Genomic DNA, 25,036 nt, shown 5'->3' with positions numbered 1-25,036 from the left:
TTTTTAATCCTCAGCCTACGCGCTAATTAAATTCCTGATTGCAGGTGGCCTGCCACGCAGGGAGCTGTGTCCATAGCACAGTATTTTCCAGGAAGAATAGGTCTTATATCAAGACTGTGAGTCACCGTGTGAAATACATGCGCCAGCACACATGCATACCCCACTGCACGGAAGTTTCTGGAGAAGAACTCGCCCTCACCTTCTGAGATGTGTTCGTTCTGACTCCTGCGTTCGCTTCTCAGCCCACTATGGGTTGTAGTCCGAAGTCTGGAAAGCATCGTCCTGGGGGAACGTGGAGTCCAGGGTCCGGAGGTGGGGCTTGTGGTGTCTGCCGCTGTGCTGGGTGGGCCCCGAGGGGAAAGGGCCGAGGGTGGACCTGTGGAACCACATCTTAAAGACATTCTTTAGATCTGATTTTCACTTCGCCTTTATTGATTTGAGCTGTGTTGATGTCCCTAGTGACTCTGGTGGGTACCTGCTCCGTGTCAGGGACGTTACAGCCGCACCGCATAGTTTAGTGAGGAGATGGCACCCTTTCCGCTTCCTGCTCTGGGGAAGTAGCCCAGAGAAACCGCGGGAAGAGCTCCATGGAGACTGTCATTTTCGGTGACCTTGGGCCTTATGCTGCCTTTAGATGTAGGCAGCATCTCTTTCATGTTTGTTTGTTTGTTTGTTTGTTTGTTTTGAGATGGAGTCTTGCTTTGTCTCCCAGGCTGGGGTGCAGGGGCGCGATCTCGGCTCACTGCAAGCTCCGCCTCCCGGGTTCAAGCAATTCTCCTGCCTCAGCCTCCCGAGTAACCAGGACTACAGGCGCCACCACCTCGCCTGGCTGATTTTTGTATTTGTAGTAGAGACGGGGTTTCACCATATTGAATATTGACCAGGCTGATCTCAAACTCCTGACCTCATGATCTGCCTGCCTCGGCCTCCCAAAGTGCTGGGTTTACAGGTATGAGCAACTGCACCCGGCCTCCTTCATGTTTCTCAGTCCCTACCTTTTCTCAGCAGAAAACACTGCCAGAATTTTCAGACTACGCTGTGGCTCCTGGCGGGCTGTGTTCTCAGTGAGAACCCGGGTGCCGGTGGCTGCGGGAGGCTGAGGGAAGCCTCTCCTTTCTGGCACAGGTGGCTGCGGGGCTGCTGTGCTCCTGTCACACTCAGGCTCCAGGAGGAGCAGCCACAGAGAGGTGGAGACGGGGGCCAGGGCTGGGGAATGCTGTGGGTGTGGGCTGACTGCTGCCATCACCTCTGAGAATGGGGGCTGCCCCAGGAGGCCCAGTGTTCCACGCCCTGCTGCTGCTGGAGCCCACCTCACAAATGTTATGCACTCGCCACCGCGTCGCTGTGAACTGTTGCTCTCCCTAGCGTGAACCCTGTGAGTGCCCTGGTGCACTGTCTGCTAGGGAGGCTGAGTCCGTCGGAACCCACAGTTGGCCGGGTGCAGTGGCTCACACCTGTAATCTCAGCACTTTGGGAGGCTGAGGTGGGTAAATCACTTGAGGTCAGGAGTTCAAGACCAGCCTGACCATCTCCCCTAAAAATACAACAATATTAGCCGGGCATGGTGGTGTGCACCTGTAATCCCAGCAACTTGGGAGGCTGAGGCAGGAGAATCGCCTGAACCCGGGAGGTGGAGGTTGCAGTGAGCCGAGATCACACCAGTGCACTCCAGCCTGGGCAGCAGAGTGAGACTCTGTCTCAAAAGAAACAGAGAGAGAGAGAGAAAGAGAAGGAGAACCCACAGTCAAGGAACTGCTGAATTTAGGAACAAACGTCTTTTTACTAATTCATGTCTTTATTTATGAGGAAAGTTTCATTATAGGATTCCTTAAATAACGAGAGTTTCTGTATCACGTTTAGAACAGCATTAGATTTACGCTGCTTTTACCGTGCTCTGGACCCAGCCCTGGGTGTGTAGCGACACTCAAGCCATGGTTTCTGCTTACATGGGACAGTGAGTTAAACTGGATGATATTTAACAGCGATTTTAATTCCTGAATGCCGTAATTCTGCTCAAACGTAAAAGGTTAGTTTACTATACATTTCATCACACTGGATCTATTGTTGAGTTCACCAAGCCCCGCCGTGCGCCCCTGCCAGGCATGCCACCAGAAAGGCCGGTCCCTGCCCTCAGGAAGCGCTGGCAGCCACACGCTGTGCACCTGGTCTTCGCAGGGCGGACCCGGAGGCTGTTCCTCTACCACAGTTGCCTTGGGGGTAGACATAAAGGTGCTGTAGTTTTTTTCCTTACTTTTACCTGCCTTTTGAGAGGAAGAGAGGATTTGCTTGTCAGCAGTATCTTTTGCTGAACCCTAAGCTAAATTCTAAGGGAAAATGCAAATAAAAATATCTTGCCCTTGGAACTATGAGAAGAAATGAAAGAGACAAGATGAATGCAAGAAAAATACGGAGAACAAAACAGCACACAACAAGCAACTATTTATGTCAATCGGTGGCAGCTGTACGGAGCTGGGACGGGCGTGCTGGGAACGCGAGGCCGTCCGGGTGTCCTGGAGGCTCCTCCAGGGTGACTGAGAAACAGAAATGAGAGGACAGTTCTGCAGGGGTTTCCCCTCCCTTCCCTGAATCTGTGGAATGAAGTTGAATAAGACATTTCCCCGGAGATGAGGAGGGTGTGGTCCAGCGCTCAGCACTTCCTGTTCATGCTCCATGTCCTGGCCAGGGCTTGTTTGTGTTAATAAAGTTTTATTGGCACTTGGCCACACCATGTGTGTGTGTGTTGTCTGTTGGGGCCGCGTTCCTGTCTTCTCGGCAGAGCAGAGGAGCCGGGGCCGAGGCGGCGTGGCCTGTGCAGAGCCGTTCACCATCTGGGCCTTTGTGGGAAGCTTTCTGTCTGGGCTCCAGTTGCGTCTTCATGTAAACACAAAGTAAACACATGTACACAATAAATATCAACAACGGATTTTCTGGCTAGGGTCTCACAGACTAACAGATTTCAGTGGAGCTGGGTGTAAGCACATCTCTGTATTTATTCCCAATTATTTTTATCATTTTTAATGGAACTCTTAACAGCTCACACTCCCTTGGCATCCTCTACCACAACTGTTTAATTTGGTGTGTGTGTGTGTGTGTGTGTGTCTTTTGAGCAAAGGCAGAAATCCCTTGTTGTGATTTCCTTTTCTCATCGCAGCAGTTGTAGTGCTCTGGCTTTATATGCTTTGGGAACCTAAAAAGCAACTGGGTCTCAACACCAACTCATGGCCTTTTTTTAAGTTTGTGTATGACATTATACACATATGTATAAATATATGTGTATTTTTGCTTCAGTGGAATGAAAATGTGCGTCACAGACTGTATGTTCAATGTTTTCTTTAGCTGCCCACAGTTACGGGATTGTGCAGAAACGCTTAGCTATCTTTGTTTGTGTGCTGACTAATGAAATAATTGATTTTTCCTCTTTTGCATTTTTAGAATCAGAAGATTGTTTTTTCAAGTAAGCTTATACTATAATTCAATGATTGATGGTTGAGATCTGTGCTCATATTTTCATTTTCAAAGATTAATATATGCTTTTTGAAGGAGACAGTGTATTTAATGAAACAAACTGAAATAGCTCCCCTTTTATATTTAAGCAAAATGGATAGAAAATCAGTAACTTGCTTTTGAATAGTACCTGGCAGTTTATGTGGTTTAAAAGTATTTTGCAGTTCAGTGTAGAAATAAATGCTACTTTTTGTGACACTGCACACTTTTAGCTGAAACGTGGAGTATACTTTTACTCTGTACATTTTCATCTAGACTGAATTTTAAAGCTACCTTATTTTTTTATAATAAATTCCAGAGTTTTCCAAAATTCTCGTATTTCTTTTAAAATGACACGTGTACAATTCCATTCTTCTTTGACAATATGTCCACATTTATAAATATTTTCTAAATATTTCACATATTTCCACCATGGAAATGTTTGGAAATGTGTGAAATACTTAGAAAAAATGTGTATGTTTGATCCTCAACCACGTGAAATTTGCTTTTACCTTTTAGAGAAATCACACTTGAAAGTGGCGTCATGTGTCGTGATAATTACACGTGAATGTTGGCTGTTCCGTTCCCTTCTGACCCACACGGGTCGTCTCTTGGGATAGCACAGGTAGAGGAGGGTGCTGTGGAGACGGGAGCCCTCCAGCCCTGACCCCACACGGGCTCCTATAGAGACCGGACCTCTCCCAACCCTGACCCCACATGGACTCCTATAGAGACCGGACCTCTCCCAGCCCTGACCCCACACGGACTCCTATGGAGGCCGGAGCCCTCCCAGCCCTGACCCCACACGGGCTCCTATAGAGACCGGAGCCCTCCCAGCCCTGACCCCACACGGACTCCTATGGAGGCCGGACTCCTCCCAGCCCTGACCCCACACGGGCTCCTATAGAGACCGGACCTCTCCCAGCCCTGACCCCACACAGGCTCCTATGGAGACCGGAGCCCTCCCAGCCCTGACCCCACACGGACTCCTATGGAGACCGGAGCCCTCCCAGCCCTGACCCCACACGGGCTCCTATGGAGACCGGAGCCCTCCCAGCCCTGACCCCACACGGGCTCCTATGGAGACCGGAGCCCTCCAGCCCTGACCCCACACGGGCTCCTGTGGAGACGGGAGCCCTCCGAGCCCTGACCCCACACGGGCTCCTCTGGAGGCCGGACCTCTCCCAGTCCTGATCCCACACAGGCTCCTGTGGAGGCCGGAGCCCTCTCAGCCCTGACCCCACACAGGCTCCTGTGGAGGCCAGAGCTGGGCCGTGGACTGCAGGCTGCTGATGGGAGCAAGCTGTCATGCAGGAGTGGCTGTCTGTCCATTGTTGGTCTGTGGAGAAGGTTCTAGATCCAAAGCCCCTGGAGTCTAGAATCTCACTAATTAAATGTGGTCCCCAGCAGCGTCAGCATCTGCTGGGAGCTGGTTGGACATGCAGCCTCTTGGGCCTGCCCGGACCTGCTGAACCGAATCTGCAGTCACCACATGCCATGGAATTCACAGGCACCTTCATCTCAGGAAACTCTGGTCTGGATCATCGGTTTCCCAGAACGGCCGTGCATCAGAATCGCCTTTGGAGCTGATGAGACTCTGCCGAGTCCCGCAGCAGCCCCCGCAGATAGTGATTGAGTTGGTCCTGCAGTGATTCTGCCGCCCAGCCGGGCGTGGGACCCCTGCTCTGAAATGGTCGTCCCTGTTGGCTGAGGGGCGACTGAGAAGGCCAGGCCCCTGCTGGGTGTGTCTGCAAGTCTGCAGCAGCTTCCGCGACACAGTCCAGCTGCTGGGAGCCTCACCCCTAGGACTCCATCCCCGAGTGGACGTCTCGTCCCCAAAGAGCGCCTGGGCCCTGGACCTGTGTGGAGGTGCCGGCTGCAGCCCCATGACGGGGATGGAGATTTGCCGGCGTCTCTCCACCCAGCCTCCACTCCCTTCCCTTCCCGTTCCCATGGAAACAGATTGCGGGAACACTGGGCATGGTGCTATCTTTACCCGGTTTTTGGCGATCTGAGGTCTGTTTCCATGGGAACTGGAGGGAAGGGGACGGTAGTGGAGCAGCTAGACTGCTTTTAGATTTCGATGGCAGCCTCTGTGCTCACTGTAAAACCTGCTTTGCCCAAGTTTACCTCTAGGCCAGGGGTCTGTGCAGCTCTGAATGCAGCCAGGACTCATCTGGAGGAGAGGCCGGTGGAAAAGGAGGAGAAAAGGAGGTCTGAAAATATCCTTGAAAACGCCCGTCATTCCCTTTTCCTCCAGGAAGCCATTTTTAGGTGTTGGTATAAGTTATTTAAATGCCATCTTTAGTTATTATTTCTTGTATGGTTTTATTGAACATAATAACATGTTTTTATTCAAAGGAAGCGAGGAGATGAGTCATTTCGATAGGACTGATCTCTCCGACGTGGGGAATCCCTGTGGCTCGGCGGTGCGAGTGAGTCACAGCTGGCTCTGTGTGCTGGGCTGGAAATGAGGGCCTGGTGGGTCAGGGCAGGGCAGAAGCCGAGTGAGATGGGGAGGCTTGGGGTGGTGATGAGGACAAAGTAAAGGGATGCCGACCTATGTAAGTATGTGAAGATGAAAATGCTAAATTCTCATTTAAGCAGGCCCTGGTCTGAGTGAACCCTCTGGGTGTTCATTTATGGAGTGGAGTTTGTTGGGGCAGTCATGGTGCTCTGCTTTTCCCTCCCCTCCTTTTGTACAGTCAGGGAACAGCACCCTCTTCCTCCCTCCCGGGGAGCCTGCACCTGGCAAGAGGCCTTCTCCTCGTCTCCTCCCTCCGGCTGGCGCCTTGCTCTTCAACGCTGGTCTTGTCCACTGGCATATGTGTGTTTCCTGATTTCAAATGTATTTGTTAATTATTTAGTTTTTAAGTAAAAATGGAGCGTAGTTTTGGTGACTGCATGGGGTATTGGGGATACTTGGGGAACACCGGCCCAGATTATCTTGGTGAAAGTGGCCGCAGCTTACTTTCCCTGGAGGAGTGAAATCAAGTGCCCCAGTTCTTGCTGTTTGAGGGAACTGTGTTCACTTCGTCAGACTCCGGGAGGGAGGCTGGGCACGAGGTTGCTGTCTGTCGTGGGAGAGCTGCCCCTCCCTGCCTGTCCTCCCAGACCCTGCGGGCACTGGCTTCTGTCTGAAGAAACGTGCTCAGGTCTCCATGCAGAGTAGGGGTTGGAATAAATCGATTCCTGCTAGTCAACTCCAGTGGGGAAGGGAATAAATAAGGGCCAGATTCTGAGCGGGAAAAAGAAAAATCTAAAGAAGACGCAACTTTCCGTGCAGAGGAAGTCGGCAGTCAGGCTGGCGTGACCGATGGTCGCTTACATCATGAGAGGCCTCTCAGAGCCCGTGCATCCCCAAGAACGGCGGCGTCAGCGGCCAAGCGTGGCAGTTACATTCCCTCTTGCCGGTGGCGTCCTGTGGTTTTCTTCGGTGGATGCCGGGAATTCTCTTGCCTGGATCTGAGGGTGGACGTGTAAGAGACAGATTCTTTCAGCATCGGGTGTCCTCAGGAGCTGCTTCTGCGGGTGAGGGCACGGCTCAGGATGAGACGGCTCCTGCAGCTGCCGATCCATGCCTCTGAAGCTCCACAAACTCAGCACACGCTGAGACGGCGCGGCCACACGCGGTTCCAGAGGGGCCCATTCTGTCTTCCAGGAGGGCACGAGTCTTCACCGCTGCCTGGCGGGACGCACGGTACCTGTCTGTGGTGCGTTCCCCATGAATAACCCTCGCTTGCTTTTCCTGTGTGAGAGCACACACACGGGCCTTTGTTACCAAGGCAGTGGAAATTGGTCTAATGAACTCTTCATGCTTGGCCGGAGGCCTCCAGAACACAGCGGTGGGGTTTGTGGCCCCATTAGTTAGAGACCAGGCAGCCTTCCCCTGGGTTCTCTGCCCTCTGTGACAGCTGCTCCTGGGGACAGATACTTTCACATCCTGCCTCGCCTGGCCTCGCAGGAAGTCGGGACGCGCTCTCGGTGCTCCCTGCAGGTGCATGGAGTCGGGACTGCCCGTCGAAGGCTTGGTGTGCGGGCCCCGCAGGTGGCGTTCGATGTTGGGTGAACACACCCAGGAGCTCCTCCGTCACACTCTTGGACCTGCCGGCTGCCGGTGACATTGACGCCAGGGCCAACCTCTGACAGCACTGTTCTGCGTTCTGTCCTTCAGACACCTGCTGAAATACGCAGCTCCTTGGATTTCTGTGGTCAGACAAAGTTGTTTCACCAACATGAACTGACTAGGCTGTGCCACTTCTGTTTCCATAACTCAGTCGGCCTCAGTGATGGCTTTGCTGCTTGAAATGCAAGTCATTCTTGGAAAGGCTGGTCTAGAGGTCATCTTTTAGCTCTTAGATCTAGAGTGCCTGTGTTCTCCCAGGTGGTGTTGCAACCCATGACTTTCCTAGGGCGGCACACAATTAATTGCGAATTATTTCTTCTTCCGGTTCCCTGAAATGGGAGAAAGAGCAGGGTGGTTGAACCGAAGTTTAAGTGGTAATTGGATATCAGATGGGCCTGTATCTGCTTCTCCTCTGCAGGCGATAGAATCCTCTTCCTCTCGCCAGAGGAAAGTGAGACTCCCCCACCTTTTGTCATAAAGGACATACTCAGGCAGCGAGGAGTCGTCATTCCGCCGAAACACAAACGCTGGCCAGTCCCAAGAGCTGCTCGAGTGTGACCCACCATTGAGCCTCCATTAAGTTGGCTGGAGCAATGGGCAGAGCGTCGCAGGCCCGTCCCAGACAACACAGACGCTCCCCCGAAAGGATCTGGGAAAAGGTTTACTGGAGCATTTCTGTCCACCACCGCTCACCTTCAACTGGATACTGAGTTGTGAAAAGTTATATAAAGCGGACAGTTTTTCTTTGTCCTCAAGGAATATATATTCCTCAGATAATGAGTGTGAGCAAATGAGGCAGAAGTGCTTCATGAAAGCTCAGCTGTTCCCTGTGTGTGTGATTTAAGAGGCACTTGTGGAGCTGGTTTGGAGCTTGGTGAACAAGGCGTGCCTAGGAGGCTTTGTGAATGCAGGTGACCGAAATGCCTCCGATCGTTCATTTCTGTCGGGAACATTGGCTGTTTTGTCGCTGATCAGTTGATCTGAGCCTTAAGGTATAGAGCGTTTTGCCATGTCCTGGCGTGGCCCCGTTCGTTGGAGACCCGGCAGCCTCCCCCTGGGTTCCCTGCACTCTGACGGCTGCTCCTGGCGACAGCTGCAGGTTCACAGCCTGCCTCGCCCGGCAGAGGGGCATGGGGCACCCTGCTTGTCAGAAGGGTGGTTTGCTGTCCTCTCTGTGCTGGCTTCATTCTCGGGGCTGTGTGGAAGCTTGAGAGGTGATGTGAAGAACTTCAAAGGTCAGCACTTTACCAAGGGAACAAACCACACCAGAAAAGCGACAGAAGCACGGCAGACGGCGCCCCGCGTGATTATTTTCCGAGAAGGAGACGTAAAAACTTGGTCAAATTTATTATTTTTCTTTCTATTGCTGCTTTTTAAATGTGATATTTCAGTATGAAAACATGAAAAAAAGCCAATCAAATATCAAGAGCCTCTATCTTTTTCCTTTTAAAGGCAAGTTTCTTTCTTGACATTTTTTTCCTGTTCTACTATTCTACCACATTTCATACCAAAAACCTCACCCACACACTTTCTCTAATTTTGTATCCTTTCTCCTGTTTCTCTCTGTTGTTAATTTTAGCTGGCATGGAATGATTTGAGCTTTGATTTTTATCTATTGGGAACTTTTTAAAAAAAATCAAGACAAATTAGCAGAGGAACTAGGAGATAAATCGACGTTGTATCCGGTTGGGTCAGATGAGAACTGGAAGAGGGTGGGCTGAGTCGTGTTGGAGACACGATTTCATCGGCCGGCTGCCGAGGCAGGTTGTAGTAATTTGGGAGGGGAGGTAATTTCTCCGGCCCTCGTCAGATCCAGTGTTTTGTTTGTGTTTTCTCATTACACACACCTTGGCTCTATGAGGCCAGTGCCATCGTTACTTCCATTTTACCGCCAAGAAAACTGAGGGTCGGGGGCTTTAAGTAACTGCCTGCGTCACACACAACCTAGAATGGGGTGTACCCAGTGTGGGCAGAGCCCAGACTCTTGTCCTCTGGCCCCTTTGTATAAGGCTCTTGTTTGAGCGTGTTTGAAACAGCGTGGGGCTGGGCACTGCCTGTGCAGCAAACTCCCAGCCACGATGTCCCCCATGGGGCGCCCCCAGGCCAGCAGCCACTTGTGTGTGGCGCCCAGATGCAGGACAGAGGCCATAGATTGAAAAGGAGGTGACCCGACTGAGGCTTAGCTAGAATTCCGTGCCATACAACCAGCATTTATTGGGCACCTGCTGTATTCTAGTCCCCATGGTCAAGGCCGAGGATAATCGGGAAGCGATGTCCAGAAACACCTGCAGAGGCAGACGAGACACGAGGATCTGGGCCCCGTGGCGACAGGAGCTTGGTTTGTTTTGCTCACTGCTGTCTCCCCAGCTCCTAAAATAGTGCCTGCCAGAGTAATGACCCCACAAATAGCTGCTGAAATACTGAATGAAGAGATGCAGCTTTGGTGGCGTCCTGCAGGCCAGAGAGCAGGGAAGACTGTGGCCGGCACAGGTGTCCCAGGGAAGCCTGCTGTGAGCTGACAGCAAGGAGTGGCTTGGCAAGGGGGACGAAAATTGTTTCGTACAAACAGCTTGTCGGTTCATATTCTTTTCTACTCCCACCAAAGAATGAGACAGCTCCCCCTCCCTTCCTGCCCACACTTGTTAGCCTATGGTCTGACCCCCTTCTTGTCCGCCTGTCATGCCCATTTTAAGCTGATTTTATCTGAAGAAAGCTGGAGTGGGGGAGATCCCTGGGTGTGGAGCGTTGCAGAGGCCGGCCCCTGCCCGCCAGCCCCCTGCCCCTCAGTCTGAGCCCTCACACCAGGCCACAGTGGGAGCGGAACCTCTACAGAGGTGGGGCTGGGTTGGGGGCATTTCTTCTGCTTGGCTGGTAGCCACAGTGGAGGTGTCCGTGATGTGCTCAGACCAGGCTGGGTGCCGTCTGAATGCACGTCCGCCCAGGGATCATCTGCTCCTGGGCCAAGCCCTGACCCTTTTCCATGCCCTTGTGCATGTAGGTGCTGCAGGAATGACCTGGTTCGGGCCCTGGAAGGGTGGATATCTTACCAGTATTCCTGATTCCTAGCGAGCGGCTGGTGCAGGTGTGCACGGCTGTCTTCCTAGCACTGCAGGCTCTCCCTCCTGAGCCAGTGTCTCCTGTGGCCGCTGCGCGTGGACGGTGGAACTGGAAACTTGGGCCAGGATCCAGACACCTGGTTCCAGCTGTGGCTTGCATTCCTCCCACACTCACCTTCAACCTGTCCCCTCTCCCTGAGCCTCCAGATCGCCTCCTCCACAAAGCACAGGAGTCGGATATGTGACTCCCTGTGGCTTCCTCTGCTGCTAGATCGTATGAGTTGATAATTACAGACTTACGAATGCATTAAGGACAGTTACCCTGTTTGTTTAGTTTGGGGGGAACTCTCTCCAACGTGGTTTGAGTAGAGCCTCAGGATTTATCAAGCGCCAGGTTTGTCAAGGTGACTTTTTAAAGAATGTTCTAATATACTTACCGCTTTTCCTGTTTGCAGCCTGTGTGTGTCTTTGAGTCAGATGTTTTGGATTTTGACTTGCTTTCTGAATTGGTGGCCTACAGCAAGGCACTACGCTACCCTGAACTACGTTCCCTGAACAAGTACCCAGAGCCCACTGAGCTGCCCGGGGTGAGGGTGGCTTGGAGGTTGTGTTACAAAAGCTGCACGTTATTTTGCGCCCCCACATCACAGAGATGAAAAGTAGCGTGAAAAATTCATCGCATTCCAACTCAGTCTTCCCTGGCTATAGGCAGCCCGTTTCTCTGACTTGCTCTCAGATTTGCATTTCCGTGTAGATTTTCCGTGCTTCTGCACTATGTCCCTTTCTTTTGTTTCTCTTTAGTTTTTTTTTTTTTTTAAGAGACAGGGTCTTGCTATGTTGCCCCGGCTGGAGTGCAGTGACACAATCACAGCTCACTACAGCTTTGAACTCCCGGGCTCAAGCGATCCTCGTGCCTCAGCCTCCCCAGTATAGGTGTGCACAGCCATGCCCAGCTAATTTTTATATTTTTAGTAGAGACAGGGACTTTCTGTGTTGGCTAGGTGGGTCTCAAACACCTGGGCTCAAGCGATCCTCCTGCCACAGCCTCCCAAAGCACGGGGGTTACAGGCGTGAGGCACTGTGCCTGCCCACGCTGTCCTTTTTATGCCCATCTGCCCTCTCTCCCTCGGCCAGAGACATGGCCACAGGGGACTTTTTGGAATGGGAGGGAACTCCAGTTTCACCTCCTCATTGTATAAAAGAGGAAATGGGAGCCAGGGCCGGGAGTCACCAAGGGTACCAGAAGCGGGTGGGTCCCCACGTGGGGCTCTCTGCCCACAGCTGACTGCCTGGAGATGGGGGTGTTTTGTTTGTAGCACCTGCTTTTCTTTCCTGTTAGGAGATCTTGACACTGACTGGCCGTCGCCACGGTCTGCGCTATCCATGAGCTCTGAGGCACTCACATGGAGACGTGTGACACCTCCCTTGTAGGGACACCTGCTGCCAGCTCAAGTCAGAAATAGCTTCTCAAGTGTCTTTTTCCCACTTTTTCTCTCATCTGTCTCATGACAAGCCCTTTGCCTCTTTGATCCTAAGTGAACATCGGGTGCGATGATGCATAGGTGAGCTGTGCAGTGCAGCTCTCAAACACAGTCATTTTTATTTTTTTTTTAATTTTGCAACAGAGCCCCAGTTTGCCAAGGTTTAGAATGACCTTGTTGTTTTGCAGTGTTCCTTTCTACCTGGAACTTCTCTGGTGGGTAGAGTGGCCAGGGATCGGCGTCCACAGGCCGGCGCTCAGCCCCGAGCGTCTGTGGGGCCTGAAGCGGTCGCGGCGGCTGTGGGGCTGTCACCTAGGTAACCGACATTCCGCCAGCGAAACAGTCTGTCCACAGCAGGAGGAAATAAAAAATGAAACTGCAGCGTCAATTCTTCATGCACTACGGTATTTTGAATGCAACTTGAGTTTGGAAAAAAGGCTGTTTGACTTCTCCGTTGGATTTTGGCCTCTGTGCCCGTGTGTGACCCTCACATTTCCTGAACGTGTCTGTTTTTACAGTTACAGCGTCTTTTAACGAAAGGTGTAATGCGGACACAGCTCAGTTCTTATTCCTGAATGACTCTGAGGAGGACTGCGTTTCCTATAAGTTTTTGTGAATAGCTGGTAAGGCCGACATGCCCTGTAACTTGCTTGGTTAGTTACTTGGTTTGTGAGTGTTCGTGTTTTTAAGACGGCCCTTCCTGCGGGGGTATTTTTCCATTTGACGTGCTCCATTTCCTTAGTAACTGTTGCTCTGTTCTGGGAGGGACTTAATGACATTTTTCAAGTGCAATATTGAATTAATTTATTTCCTGGTTAGTTCTGCCCATCTTCCCAGTATAAATAGAACCTCCGCGTGTGTGTGTGTGTGTGTGTAGAATGAAGGCCATGTGCTTGCTGCCTTGCGGGGGCTCTTGACTGTGACCTTACATCTGGGTAAGTTGCCTCTTCCTGTATTCCCCCCTCTCCTCCTCTCTTGATTTAAGCCACTTGGGTTTAGGGAGCTTCCCGGGCCTCAGGAGTAGCGTGGGAAGCAGTGGCTTCGGGGCGAGAGGCCCAGGGTCCATCCTGCTCTCCTGCTGCCAGTGTTGGGCGCAGTTCTTGAGCCTCCGTGGGGCAGCGCTTGCTCTCTCTCTCCCTCTCTGTAGCCCGGGGGCACTTAAGTCAAAACGACCTCTGAAGGCCTTTGCGGGATAGGACTTTGTGGGAAGTGTGAGTGCAGCGGGATCACCGCTAATAATCATCATCTCGACTCTTCTAGTGGGGTGGTGGGAAAACCAGCCCGGAGGGTCCCAGCCAAGCAGGCTGAGGAGCAGCACCTCCACCTGGGAAATGCCCCTTGCCGGACGCGGCTGGGGCTGGGTTAACCGTGTAGGTGTTTGCTGAGCCTTCTCTGTGCTGGGTACAGTCCTTGGGGAAGCTTCACATAAGTGCCTTCCTTCACTCCTGTGTTCGCTCAGGAAACACATACTTACCGGGCACCTGCTGGGTGCCGAGGGGAACGAGAGGATCTGTTGGCCACTGCCTTTGCTCTCACAGCACTTGTGGGGGAGACGGGCAGGCGTGGTGCAATCGGACCCCCGCGTGGAGTTGCAACTGCAGATGTGTTGGGAAGCCGACCAGGTGTTGCGGGCTGTGCAGCAGGGTCCAGACTTAGACTGGGGGCCAACGAAGAGGCATCTCCAAGGAGGGTTGTTTGGGCTGAGGCTGAAAGGCTGAGTGGCAGCTCATGAGCAGGAGGCTCATGAGAGCAGAAGATTGGAGGGATGGCCGGCATCAGCGTGTGTCCAGCTCCTCCAACTTTCACACTTCCACGTGTTGGCTCCACAGATGCCCAGTGTGGCCGTGCCGATTGCTGGTTGGTTTCTAAACTAAAAGCACAAGTCTTGTCCAGAACAGGTCCTGCAGGCCTCTACTGACTGTGCTGGCCCTCGGAGTTTTCTCTGGGTCCGGATCACCCACCCTGCCCTGCCTCTTGGTCACCCGGCACACACTTACTGAGTGCCGCTGGGTTCTGGCCCCTTCTGGGTGGTCACAGTCTTTCACGGAGCAGAACGAAGCCTGCAGGTCTACTGCGTGCTCCTAGAAAGGGTAGCTAGTCTTTGTTGCTAGCGGTGAGGAAGAAGACGTTTTACAGCATTTATAATTGCATTTTACCTTGAAAATTGCATTGGGGGAGACTCAGAGCGTACATAGGAATAGGCACGTTATCCATTGATGAGGTAACACAACTGTGTCCGTCCTGCTTTTGTTGGGAACCGCAGACATCATTGTCCTAAAAACCCTGGCCATGACCACACTTAGACCTCATGGGAACTATTACACACCCGTGTCCAACCTCTCTTTTAGAAGATGTAAAGTTAAGGACTGGTGGGGGCGATTAAGCCAGCATAAGAAAACTGGGAAGTTGGTTGTTTCTTCTGTTTTGATCCACATTGGCTTCAGTCTTTCCCATAGCCTTTTGACATGTGGGATGTATGATAACTTCATTTTTCTAATTAATTTTTTTGACAAATAATAACTACATATATGTGGGGTACAATGTAATGTTTTGCTATATGTACGCATGGTAGAAATATTCAAATCAAATGAATTAATATATTTATCGCCTCACCAACTTACATTTTTTGTGGTAAGAATGTTAAAAATGTATTATTTTAGCAATTTTTAGATATGTGATACTTTTTTATTAACTGTGGTCACCATGCAATGCAGTCTGTCACTAAAACGTATTCCTCCAGTCCGTCTGAAATTTTGCTGTGTCTGATCAACGCTGCCCTTTTCCCCATCCCTCTTCCCCCTGCCTCCGGTCATCTCCTTTCTACCCTCCTTTTGTGAGATTGACTCTTTCAGATTCCACATATAAGTGATCGTGTAGTATTTGTCTTTCAATTCCTGACTTACTTCGTTTGGCATGCTGTCCTCCAGTTTCATCCATGTTGTTGCAAATGACAGAGTCTCGTTCTTTTTGAAGGCTGTATAGTACTCCCCTCTGTACGTATACCGCAGGGTCTTTATTCGTTCGTCCACTGAAGGACACTTAGGTTGCTTCCGTATCTTGGTTATTGTGAATAGTGCTGAAATGAACGTGGGGGTGTAGATATATTTTTGATGTACCTATTTCAATGCCTTGGATGTATACCCAGCAGTGGGATTGCTGGATCATATGGTGATTCTGTTTTTAGTCTTTTGAGGAACCTCCGTACTGTCTTCCGAAATGGCTGTACCCATCTCCATTTCCACCAGCAGCGTACCTGGGTTCCCTTTCCTCCACATCCTTGCCAGTACTTCTCATCTGTTGTCTCTGAGAATGGCCGTGCTAGTGGGTGTGAGGTGATACCTCACTGTGGCTTTAATTTGCACTTCCCTGATGCTTAGAGATGTTGAGCCTTTTTTTCATACATCTGTCAGCCATTTGTATATCTTCTTTTGAGAAACGTCTTTTCAGGTAACTCCCCATTTTAAAAATTGGCTTATTTGTTTTCTTGCTGCTGAGTTGTTTGAGTTCCTTATATACTTTGGATATTAGGCCCTTATCAGAAGTATGGTTTGCAAATATTTTCTCCCAATCTATCGGTTCTCTCTTCATTCTGTTGATTATTTCCTTATGATAACCTGATTTTTAAAAAGTGAGGTAGCATAACTTCTGCAATGAAGCAAAGAGACAAAAATCCCACAATAAAACAGCAGCAAAGACGTCCCTGCAGTTTGGTTTTCTCTCTGAGTTCAGAGAATGAGAACAAACCAAGTCTAGCATATTTGCACACCAAGAGCATCATAGAAAAGGGCAGAGAAAAATCAAAGCTTTAGGGCAGGTGGGCTTTTGTCTGTATCTGGCAGGATAAATTCCATTTCCCAAAGTTCATGATGCTAGTGCAACTAGTTTTCTTCTGAAGTCCCTGTAGGACCTGCGTGTTGGCCGTTTTTAGATGGAATGTTAGAATTCAGAGAAAAAATGTTTTCTCATATTTTGAAGCACTTCAAAGCCACCATTTATGCAAATAATTTATTTTTTAATTAAAATGTTACCTGTTCTTTAAACTTGAGGACTCCTACTGGGCCATACCTTATTAACCGAGGACGTTACTATAGATACATGAAGATAATAGAATTGGATATCTTAGTATCTTAAAGTACTTCATTAATTTTTAATGTGCTCCTTATAATTAGTACGTATCAGTGATGTGTTACTTCACTACCATCTGTTTATAGCAACATGAGGGTAACAGAGGACTCCTTTCTGTTCTTGCTCTGCTCTCTTAAATTCTTTTTCTTTAGTTCGATGGTGAAAAAGAAGGATGAGATTACGTTTTCTAAAAATTGGTTATAAATTGATTAGGATGAAGTGATAACAGAAAAGAGGTTTCTTTTCCTAAATATTGGAGATTGACATTCAGGATTCTGTTTTAAAAGTCTGATCCTTTGGGCTGCTGACATTCTTGTTGTTACTATTGCTTTATGTTTAATGGAACATCAAAATATCTGAGAAACGTTTTGTAAAATGCTTTTTTATTCTATTATTATTAATTTTTTTTTTTTTTTTTGAGACGGAGTTTTGTTCTTGTTGCCTGGGCTGGAGTGCAATGGTGCGATCTTGGCTCACCGCAACCCCTGCCTCCCAGGTTCAAGTGATTCTCCTGCCTCAGTCGCCTGAGTAGCTGGGATTACAGGCGTACACCACCACACCCGGCTATTTTTTTTTTTTTTTGTATTTTTAGTAGAGACAGGGTTTCTCCATGTTGGTCAGGCTGATCTCGAACTCCTGACCTCAGGTGATCCTCCCTCCTAGGCCTCCCAACGTGCTGGGATTTTACAGGCAAAATGCTTTTATTATTATGTAACATATGGAGCAGTTTATAGACTAAATTTGCTTTTCTTTTCCATCCTCTCTAAAAAGATAGTGCGGGCATTTGTTTTCCTCTTAAGAATCCATTTTTAGACCAGGCATGGTGGCTCATGCCTGTAATCCTAGCACTTTGGGAAGCCAAGAGCTTTGGGAGGATTGCTTGAGGCCAGGAGTTTGAGGCCAGCCTGGGCGGCTTAGTGAGACCCTGCCGTTCATTCATTCATAGATAGATAGATAGATAGATAGAATCACTTTTAAAAACTGCTCCTTGCAAGTCCTGCATTTTCTTCCTGGAGTGCTGACCACAGTGGCCATGCACCGCAGACCCCAGTCTAAGGCCTCAGGAACCAGCTTGAGAAGTGAGTTTCTTGCCCAGTGTGTCTGTGAGGGCAGAATGGCCCGGGAGGGACATTTGAACCTTGGGAGGAGCATAGCTGTGGCCTTGGGGGCAGATGGAGCTCCTCCCACCCTGGCAGCCCCTGCAGGAGCCCGCGTGCCCACAGTGGGGTCCTGGAGGCAGCTGCCTGGCTTTTCCTGTCCGGCCTCTATAGGCCGTTAATTGTAATGCTTCTGCCGGTCGTCAGGAAAGTGACCTCTTGCTTTTCAGTTTCAGAGGCGGAGCACAGCGAGCCGAGGCTGGGATCAGGAGCACCTGCGTGCAGGTGCAACCCTGCAGGATGCTGGCAGCGGCGCGGCCCGGGGCGCCCGTGCTCTGAGGGCCTGAGGGCCAGCCCCTCCACCTGCACCATGGCCTCCGCGCCCTGGCTGGACGGCTGACGGGAGCGGGGACTGCCGCCGCCCAGGTGCCACACCCGGGTACCGCTCGCCCGCGCGGAGCTGGGCAGGTGGGCCGCGGATGCTCCCAGAGGCTGGCCCAGCAGAGCGATGGACTCGGACAGGCTAAAATGGAAGTGACCTGAGCCTCGCCCGGCGGCTTCCTCGACGGGACAGCGCAAGAGTTGGAGCACAGGCTTGTCTGGGGAGCAGTATGCCGGAAGCTGGTTTTCAGGCCACAAATGCTTTCACAGGTGAGCATGCTCCGGGTAATCCGAGGCTTTACCTCCACTCCTGGCAGGCAATCAACTCCCAAACCACTGCATGCAGCAAACCTAGCTTTGCAGTCAAGAGCTGAAGGCCAGCGCAGTCCAGGGCATGCAGCGAACCTAGCTTTGCAGTCAGGAGCAGGAGCTGAAGGCCAGCGCAGTCCAGGGCTCAGGCGCCTGTGGTGACTGATTTTGACAAAATAATAATGTGTTTTCCTTCACTCTCTCAATAGCAGTTTGAAAAAGCATTTGACACTTTTTGCTTCTGTTTTTGTTGAATGATAGTCTACACACAATATCCTGCAGTATTCGCAGCGTCTTCCAAGTCTCTGTTCTCTAAGGAAATGTGTCACTTGCTGAGCGAGGGTAGGGGAAGTGTGGTTTCTTTACAGAACCGGGAAGATTCTCCGAGGGAAAAGATTAATTGCCGATGTGTGCTTGATCCCTCCCCATCTTTAATTTCTCAGATTTATTTGTGTGCTTGGGACAGCTGGGCAGAACTCGTCTTGCAGTGAGCGGGGAGAAGCGGGACACCCCAGTTTGCAGGGAACCACACAGTCTGGGTGGCACCCAGAGCCCTCACCCAAGACACAGGGGATTTTGAATTCAGATCCTAGCTCTTTTGTCTGATTCACATAACATCCCAGGAAGCCACTTAATCCTCTGGGCCTCTGGCTCCTTGTAGACAGACTGGGCTCTGTGACATTGAGGAACCTCATGAAATCCAGCGAGAACGTGTTTACATAAAAGAGGTTTTGGGGGATTTGCTTTTTATTTTAAAGAAAGGTGGTAGAAATAGTCACAAGAAGTGACCCTATTCTCTGGTTCCACGAGTCCCAGAAGTTTGCAGCTTTTCAGATTTTGTGGAGGGAGCAGGTCAGGCTGTTGGGACGCCTGGAGAGAGGGGCAGGGGCTCGGGCTTGACTGGCACGGGCCTTCTCCTTGGATTAGACGTCAGCTCCTAGACAGCCTCGCACTCCTCCGCGCTCCCTGTGGCTTCAGTGTGAAGAGATGGAGCGCCACTGTGGTGCTGCTCCAAGGAAGAATGAGGGGACGGTTCTTCCCAGCCTTGGCCGCGTCCGTGCGCACCTGCAGGCGACCTCCTGAGGCAGCTTCCACCACGTCTGTGACGTGGGGTCTCAGTGACACTGCCTCCCCTGAGGTGTGGGAGGCGGGTCGGGCCCGTGCTGGTGAGCTTGGCAGCTGTGTAGATGCCTCCCTCCGGATTGTGAGGGGCTGGTTACCCTCTGGCCCACATGGATGAGCTCCGCAGCTGTGTACACCTTCCCCCGGGTCGTGGTGTGTGGGTCATGGCCCGTGTGGATGAGCTCAGCAGCTGTGTAGACGAAGGGTTGGGGGAGCACGTGCAAAGCCAAGCTCTCTCGAGCCATCTTCGTACCTGCAGCCCAGCTGTCTGGAAACCCTGCCCCTCCTCATCCTTACCGTGTGTGCTTCAGCTGTTTCCGTCTCAGGAGCAGATCCCTCGTGGACACCCCTCCCCTCTCCTCTAGGCGGGGGTGGGCGGCTCCCTCGTGGACACCCCTCCCCTCCAGGCGGGGGTGGGCAGCAGAAGCAACTGAGAAGTGGCTGGATTGTGAGCTCAGCCTCCTTGTCCCTCGTCCCTACACCCCAGGCTGGGGAGGAGCGGCACCTAGGAGTTGACGTAAGGAATCTCTTCAGAGTAGTTCTGGGAGGAAGAGGGAACAACAAAAGAAAAGGAAGTGAGTGTGGGACAAAAAGAGCTGGAGAAAGAGTGGTGCACTCTTTTAGGAAGCTGCCCTGTCCATGGACCTGACTGCAGGGTGCGGGCCGCAGGGTGGCCCACAGAGGCCAGGGTTCTGGGGCCGTCTCCTCACCCTGCTGCACCTGATGCTGGTCCATGTGGCTTCCACTGACACAGCCACGCCATCCTCACACTCTGGGGTGCTGGGGGTTCCTCTGCCCCAAGGGAAAGGGAAAGGCCTAACGAGCCTGTGTTTGGAATCCTCAGAATCCCGGGGTTCTGCCTGGAGGTTTCTTGCAGGTAGCACAGCACCTCTCACATGTGAAGCCAAGGTGTATGGTAGCTGTTACCCCTGGGGCCTGCGTCACCGCTTCCTCCCCTCTCGCTCACAGCCACCCACTTGTCGCTCCTCCGCAGCTCCCGTTTTTGTTTCGTTTGTAATTTATGAATAGTAGTTGTCTGTTTTGGCAGGTTCCAGTGAGATGTTTGGATACATGTATGTGTTGTGCAGTGAACATGTCAGGCTAATCGGCCGTGCTCATCGCTGCACATTCGATCATTTCTTTGTGCTGTGCATACTTTGGCCCCTGTCTTTCTTTGTGAGTTTCCCAAGAATTCGTTTCCTTACTTTGGCCTCTTCCCCGCAATGTCAGCCTGGCTGAGTAACAGGTGTGCCGGCGGCGGCGGTGGGGTGTACGCCACAGCCGCCGTTTTGGAGCCGCAGTGTGCCGGGCACCGTGCTCCCGCTGTGTGTCCTTTGCCAGGCATCACAGCAACTCTGAGGCCGGCGCTGTCACGCTGGCCTTGCTCCCCGCGGGGCACGCTTGGTGCACGCAGGAACTGGCTGGTGCCAGTGGCCTCTCCAGATTGTCTCACGCTGTGTGGCCTCAGGTACACACGGGGTTCCCTGGGGAGCTTCTCCACCCCCTGGGTGTCACCCTCAGAGACTGAGATTTATTGGGTGTTGGCATCACCTAGACCTGCTAAATCAGGACTCTCATCCCCACAAGATCCCAGGTGCCTGGCTCACTTTAAAGTCTGGGAAGCACTGGGAGCTGGCACCCAGCAGAGCAGTGTTCAGAGAGAGGCCAGGGTGCTCGAGGGGGTCATGTCTCAAAAAGAAATCACCTGACTTGCGCCATTCCTTCAGCAGGGGGGATCCAAATAATGGGCCTACCTGTTCTCAGGAGACCATCGTGTGCTGAATAGCATTCACACTGTTGGGTGCGCCGGCACCTGCAGGGCAGCGGTTTTAGCTTCCCCATCTCTCTCTAGGAAGTAACCAGCAGTGAGAAGAGGAGATGTGAGTGCCTGCCCTTCTCTGGAGCTGGGTCCCTGGAGACTTGGCTCATCATTTTTATTCTTGGTCTCCCTGCCCCTCTGTCTGCCCACATAGTTTGTAAGAGTCCCTGTGGTGCCGGATGAAGGGCTGACACGCTCTGCCTGCCCAGGCAGCTGGGTGAAGGTGGAGCTTTAGAGGGAGGTGAGCAGGAGCCTGGTGCCCAGCCCACTGCCTTAGTTGGGTTGCTGTTTTTAAAATTTTGGATTTTGCTGATTCTCTGGGCTAATGGAAAGGAGTCTTGCCTTAGATCAGGCATCGAGGCATCTTCCCTAGGCTTTAAATCGTGTGTCAGGGCCAGGCAAGTGTCCCTGGGCAGTTAACCGTACGTCCACTGAAAGAAATTTGTCACTTTACGTTCCAGTTCTCTTGGAGGGTGGAGGCTCAGAATTCCTCTTTAAGAGGGTTTTGGGTGGCACCCCGGCTGTGGGGGAGGACTGGGAGACCTGCCGGGAAGCTGCGTTTGTTTGGAGCGTGTGAAATTACCATGAGGGTGGTAGGAGTTTGGAAGGCCCCTGTCCCCATGCCAGGCCGGCAGTCCTGCGTGATGGAGTTCACGCACCTCGTGCCTCCTGGGTGAGTGTGGGTATACTCACATAGATGCATATTGCACATTTAACTTCTTAATTATGATCTGAGGTGAATGCTTGCATACAGGAATTGGGATACATTATTTTTAATTTTCTTAGCATATACAATTTAGAAATGATTACAGTCCTTTAGATACTATTTTAGATCAAAAATCAATTTTTTTCCTTTTACAAGTAACATCTGCTCATTGTAAGCAAACTTGGAAAGCTCAAGAGTCAAAAGAAGAAAAATAATTTCCCGCACGCATCTTTGCCGTGGGAATCTTTCTTCAGGCAACATTTTGGCTTACATCCTTCCAGTCTTTTCTTTTGCAAATTTCTTCCTACAGAACTGTGTTCATAATAGTATTTAATATAGTAACCTGATCTTTCCCTTTAACATTACATTATGAGCATTTTTCTTATACATATGATTTTAAATTGCTGCATAGTATTTTCATGTACATGTACTTGAATTTTAAAATTGTGTAGCTATTGTTGGATAGTCCTGTTTTTGACAGTTTTCACCCTTCTGAATAACACTTTGATGAACACCTTTGTGCATAAAAGCTCTTCTGTATATTTGATTATTTCCTTGGGATGAACTCCCCGAGGCAAAATTATTGGGTCCAAAGATGTGAATTCTGTTAAAGCTCATAATTTAATTTCCAGAAGAATTGGTTGATCCTAACTTTTGAGGCTACGCTGAAACTGGCTTCCTTCCGTTGCCGGTCGCCTGTTCGCAGTGACCGTGCTCAGAACTGGGCGTGTCCCCCACGGTTCAGCCGTGCGTGGAGCAGCCCTCGCCTGCCTTACAGGGCGTCTGTGAAGCTCTTTGCAGCATGCGGCTCTGAAGGCCGCCTGAGTGCCGTGTGTTGCACCCTCATGTTACACTTGAGCACGTAAAAACGCAGATGTCCAAAACTTACTGTTTTTGTTCTTCCAGGCCCTCGTTCTGCCTGGCTGTCATTCATTGAGGCAATGATATAGGTGAATGGCCTCTGGAAAGATAAGACTCTGTCCGTCCTAAAAACAAACCCCCATTTCCTCTGAGCAGAGGGACACAGGGACCCTTCCAGGCTGGGTCCGCCGGCCTCCATCCCAGGTGCCATCACGGTGCAGATTTCATCTGAGGTTTCTTGTGCTTTCGACTGACTTGGGGCACATCCTGCCTGGGTGTCACCGCACACGTCCTAAAGATGTTGCTGGCTTGAGATTCTGCCTCTTCCCGGCCTGTGGTGCCACACTTAGATACTGAAAAGTTTTTGCACAATTAATTTTCTTAGACTTTTTAAATTATTTCAATGTTAGAGAAAAAACATTTAACCTCAATAACTAGGTAAGGGAACCAAATTCCCGTAGAATTTCTAGTGAATCTTTCCGGTGAAAGGAGAATCAGATCTAATTGTTAAATGAATTTAGGTTATTTCGCTCGTAAAGGAGGAGGAGGGTAGTTAGTAGTCTTTGTCTGTCTGAAAGTGCTATTTTGTGGATGTTGGTGACCAAGTTTTCTCAGCCACTAATGAGACTGAAAAAGAAGAATCACGTCAATGGAATAGTTGGAGCTGTTTACCCTGCGGGCTCCCAGTGGAGGATGTCGGCTTGCTGGGGGTGTGACTGGGCTGCTGGGTTCAGCAGCAGCTCCCAACGTGCCCTTCCCACCCCACAGACCCTCCGCGCGTTCCTCATCCCTCTCCTCTGCAAGGTTGCGCCTGTGGCTGACCCATGGATGCCCTCAGCCCCCGCCTCCCAGAGCTGCCCAGAGAACGCTCGCTTTAGGACATATTGAGAGCTGTTCCTGCATAAAAGGAGTGGGAGTGAATTCATGGCCAAAGCTTGGAAGAAGAAGCTTGAACCAGTTTCTTTCCTACAGAACTTTTCAGTCTTTAATGTGGGGCTGTGCAGTGTGGAGGTCCCAGGTGGGCAGACAGCGGGCAGTGTTCTCCCAATGACAAGACCTGGAAGGCGTTTGAGAGGGAACAGCAGGCAGGGACAGCTTCTCATAGTGCGCACTCTGGAGAAGCCACAAATGTTTTGGGGGTCGCCTCCCACCATCTGCAGCTCCCGTGTGCCTGTCCCACCTGCGCCAGCGCAGTGGTCCCCGGCGGGCTGCTTCTGTTGGGCAAATATTGACGGAGCTCTTGCCAGGTGTATGTCAAGTGCTGCGGAGAAACAGTGTCATGAGACCGTCTCCCTGCCTCTGTTCTCTCCTCTGTCTCGTTCTGCCGGTGCTCGTTAGAGTGAGGTTTTAGTGGTAAGTTTCCCTTGCCCCACAACTTTCCAGGGCTGCTTCTTGCTTCATAACAAGAGTCCGGACTCCTTGTCCTGGAGTTCGAGGCCCCCCAGAGTTGCCTTCCTTCATTCTCGTGCTGTGACCAGAGTTCCGGACACAGTGACTGTGAGCCCACCTCTCAATTGTTTGTGCAGCGTTTAATGGCGATGCTGTTGCTGATGCTTTCTCATCTCCTGCAGATTCTCTCCTTCCACCCCCTTCCTCTCCATCTTCAGGGTCTGTCTTAGGTCCATGTAACCTTTTGTGATGTGCACAGGAGAAGCCTAGACAGTCTTCCTGCTTGCAGTTTAGTAGACGTAGAAATGACTGATAATGGCTTTTTGTAAAAATCTCAAATGCTTTTTCTCCAGGGAAGTTCAGTTTGTTGAGAGCCATTTGCACATACTGTGGTGTTTGTACTTGGTTTTTCCTTGATGCTGTTTAGCCTCGAATGTAGTCCTCAGTTATAAACCTCACCTTAATTAATAACGTTTCTGTGTGTAAATAACATGTAATTTATGTTGTTATTCCCATAAGCACCAAACTCTTCTCCATTTTCTTCCCAGTAAACCATTCTATACTGTTTCAAGATAATCAAATGTGATTATCTTCTTTTGTTTTAGAGGCATCGTGGTAGTCTCATGTCTGAGATGTGTACTTACCCATTTTAAATAAGGGTGAGAAATAATTTCAGTATTCCCTGAAACTATATTTATTTATTTATTTATTTATTTATTTATTTTTTTGAGACGGAGTCTCGCTCTGTCACCCAGGCTGGAGTGCAGTGGCCGGATCTCAGCTCACTGCAAGCTCCGCCTCCCGGGTTTACGCCATTCTCCTGCCTCAGCCTCCCGAGTAGCTGGGACTGCAGGCGCCGCCACCACGCCCGGCTAAGTTTTTGTATTTTTAGTAGAGACGGGGTTTCACTGTGTTAGCCAGAATGGTCTCGATCTCCTGACCTCGTGATCCTCCCGTCTCGGCCTCCCAAAGTGCTGGGATTACAGGCTTGAGCCACCGCGCCCGGCCGAAACTATATTTATTTTAAGGTTACTTGAGTGTGTACAACACAAAGATAGTTATAAATATCTTTTTATAGCTC

At 50.8% G+C, this 25,036-nt stretch overlaps 1 protein-coding gene across 2 annotated transcripts in view; it reads left to right on the top strand.

Moving 5' to 3' along the window:
- LDLRAD4 (low density lipoprotein receptor class A domain containing 4) overlaps positions 1-25,036 on the top strand; it is a 407,799-nt gene that overhangs the window by 134,242 nt on the left and 248,521 nt on the right. For both annotated transcript variants that reach the window (XM_025365259.1, XM_025365260.1), the window contains one exon: positions 17,599-18,019. In XM_025365259.1, coding sequence (XP_025221044.1) covers positions 17,980-18,019 — 40 coding nt within the window. In that variant the 5' untranslated portion in view covers positions 17,599-17,979. The remainder of the gene's footprint in view (positions 1-17,598; positions 18,020-25,036) is intronic.

Source organism: Theropithecus gelada, chromosome 18 (assembly GCF_003255815.1).
Source record: "Theropithecus gelada isolate Dixy chromosome 18, Tgel_1.0, whole genome shotgun sequence".
In the NCBI taxonomy this organism is placed as follows: Eukaryota; Metazoa; Chordata; class Mammalia; order Primates; family Cercopithecidae; genus Theropithecus; species Theropithecus gelada.
Note: the sequence above shows the minus strand (reverse complement) of the source record. Positions and strands in the feature narration are given on the sequence as shown.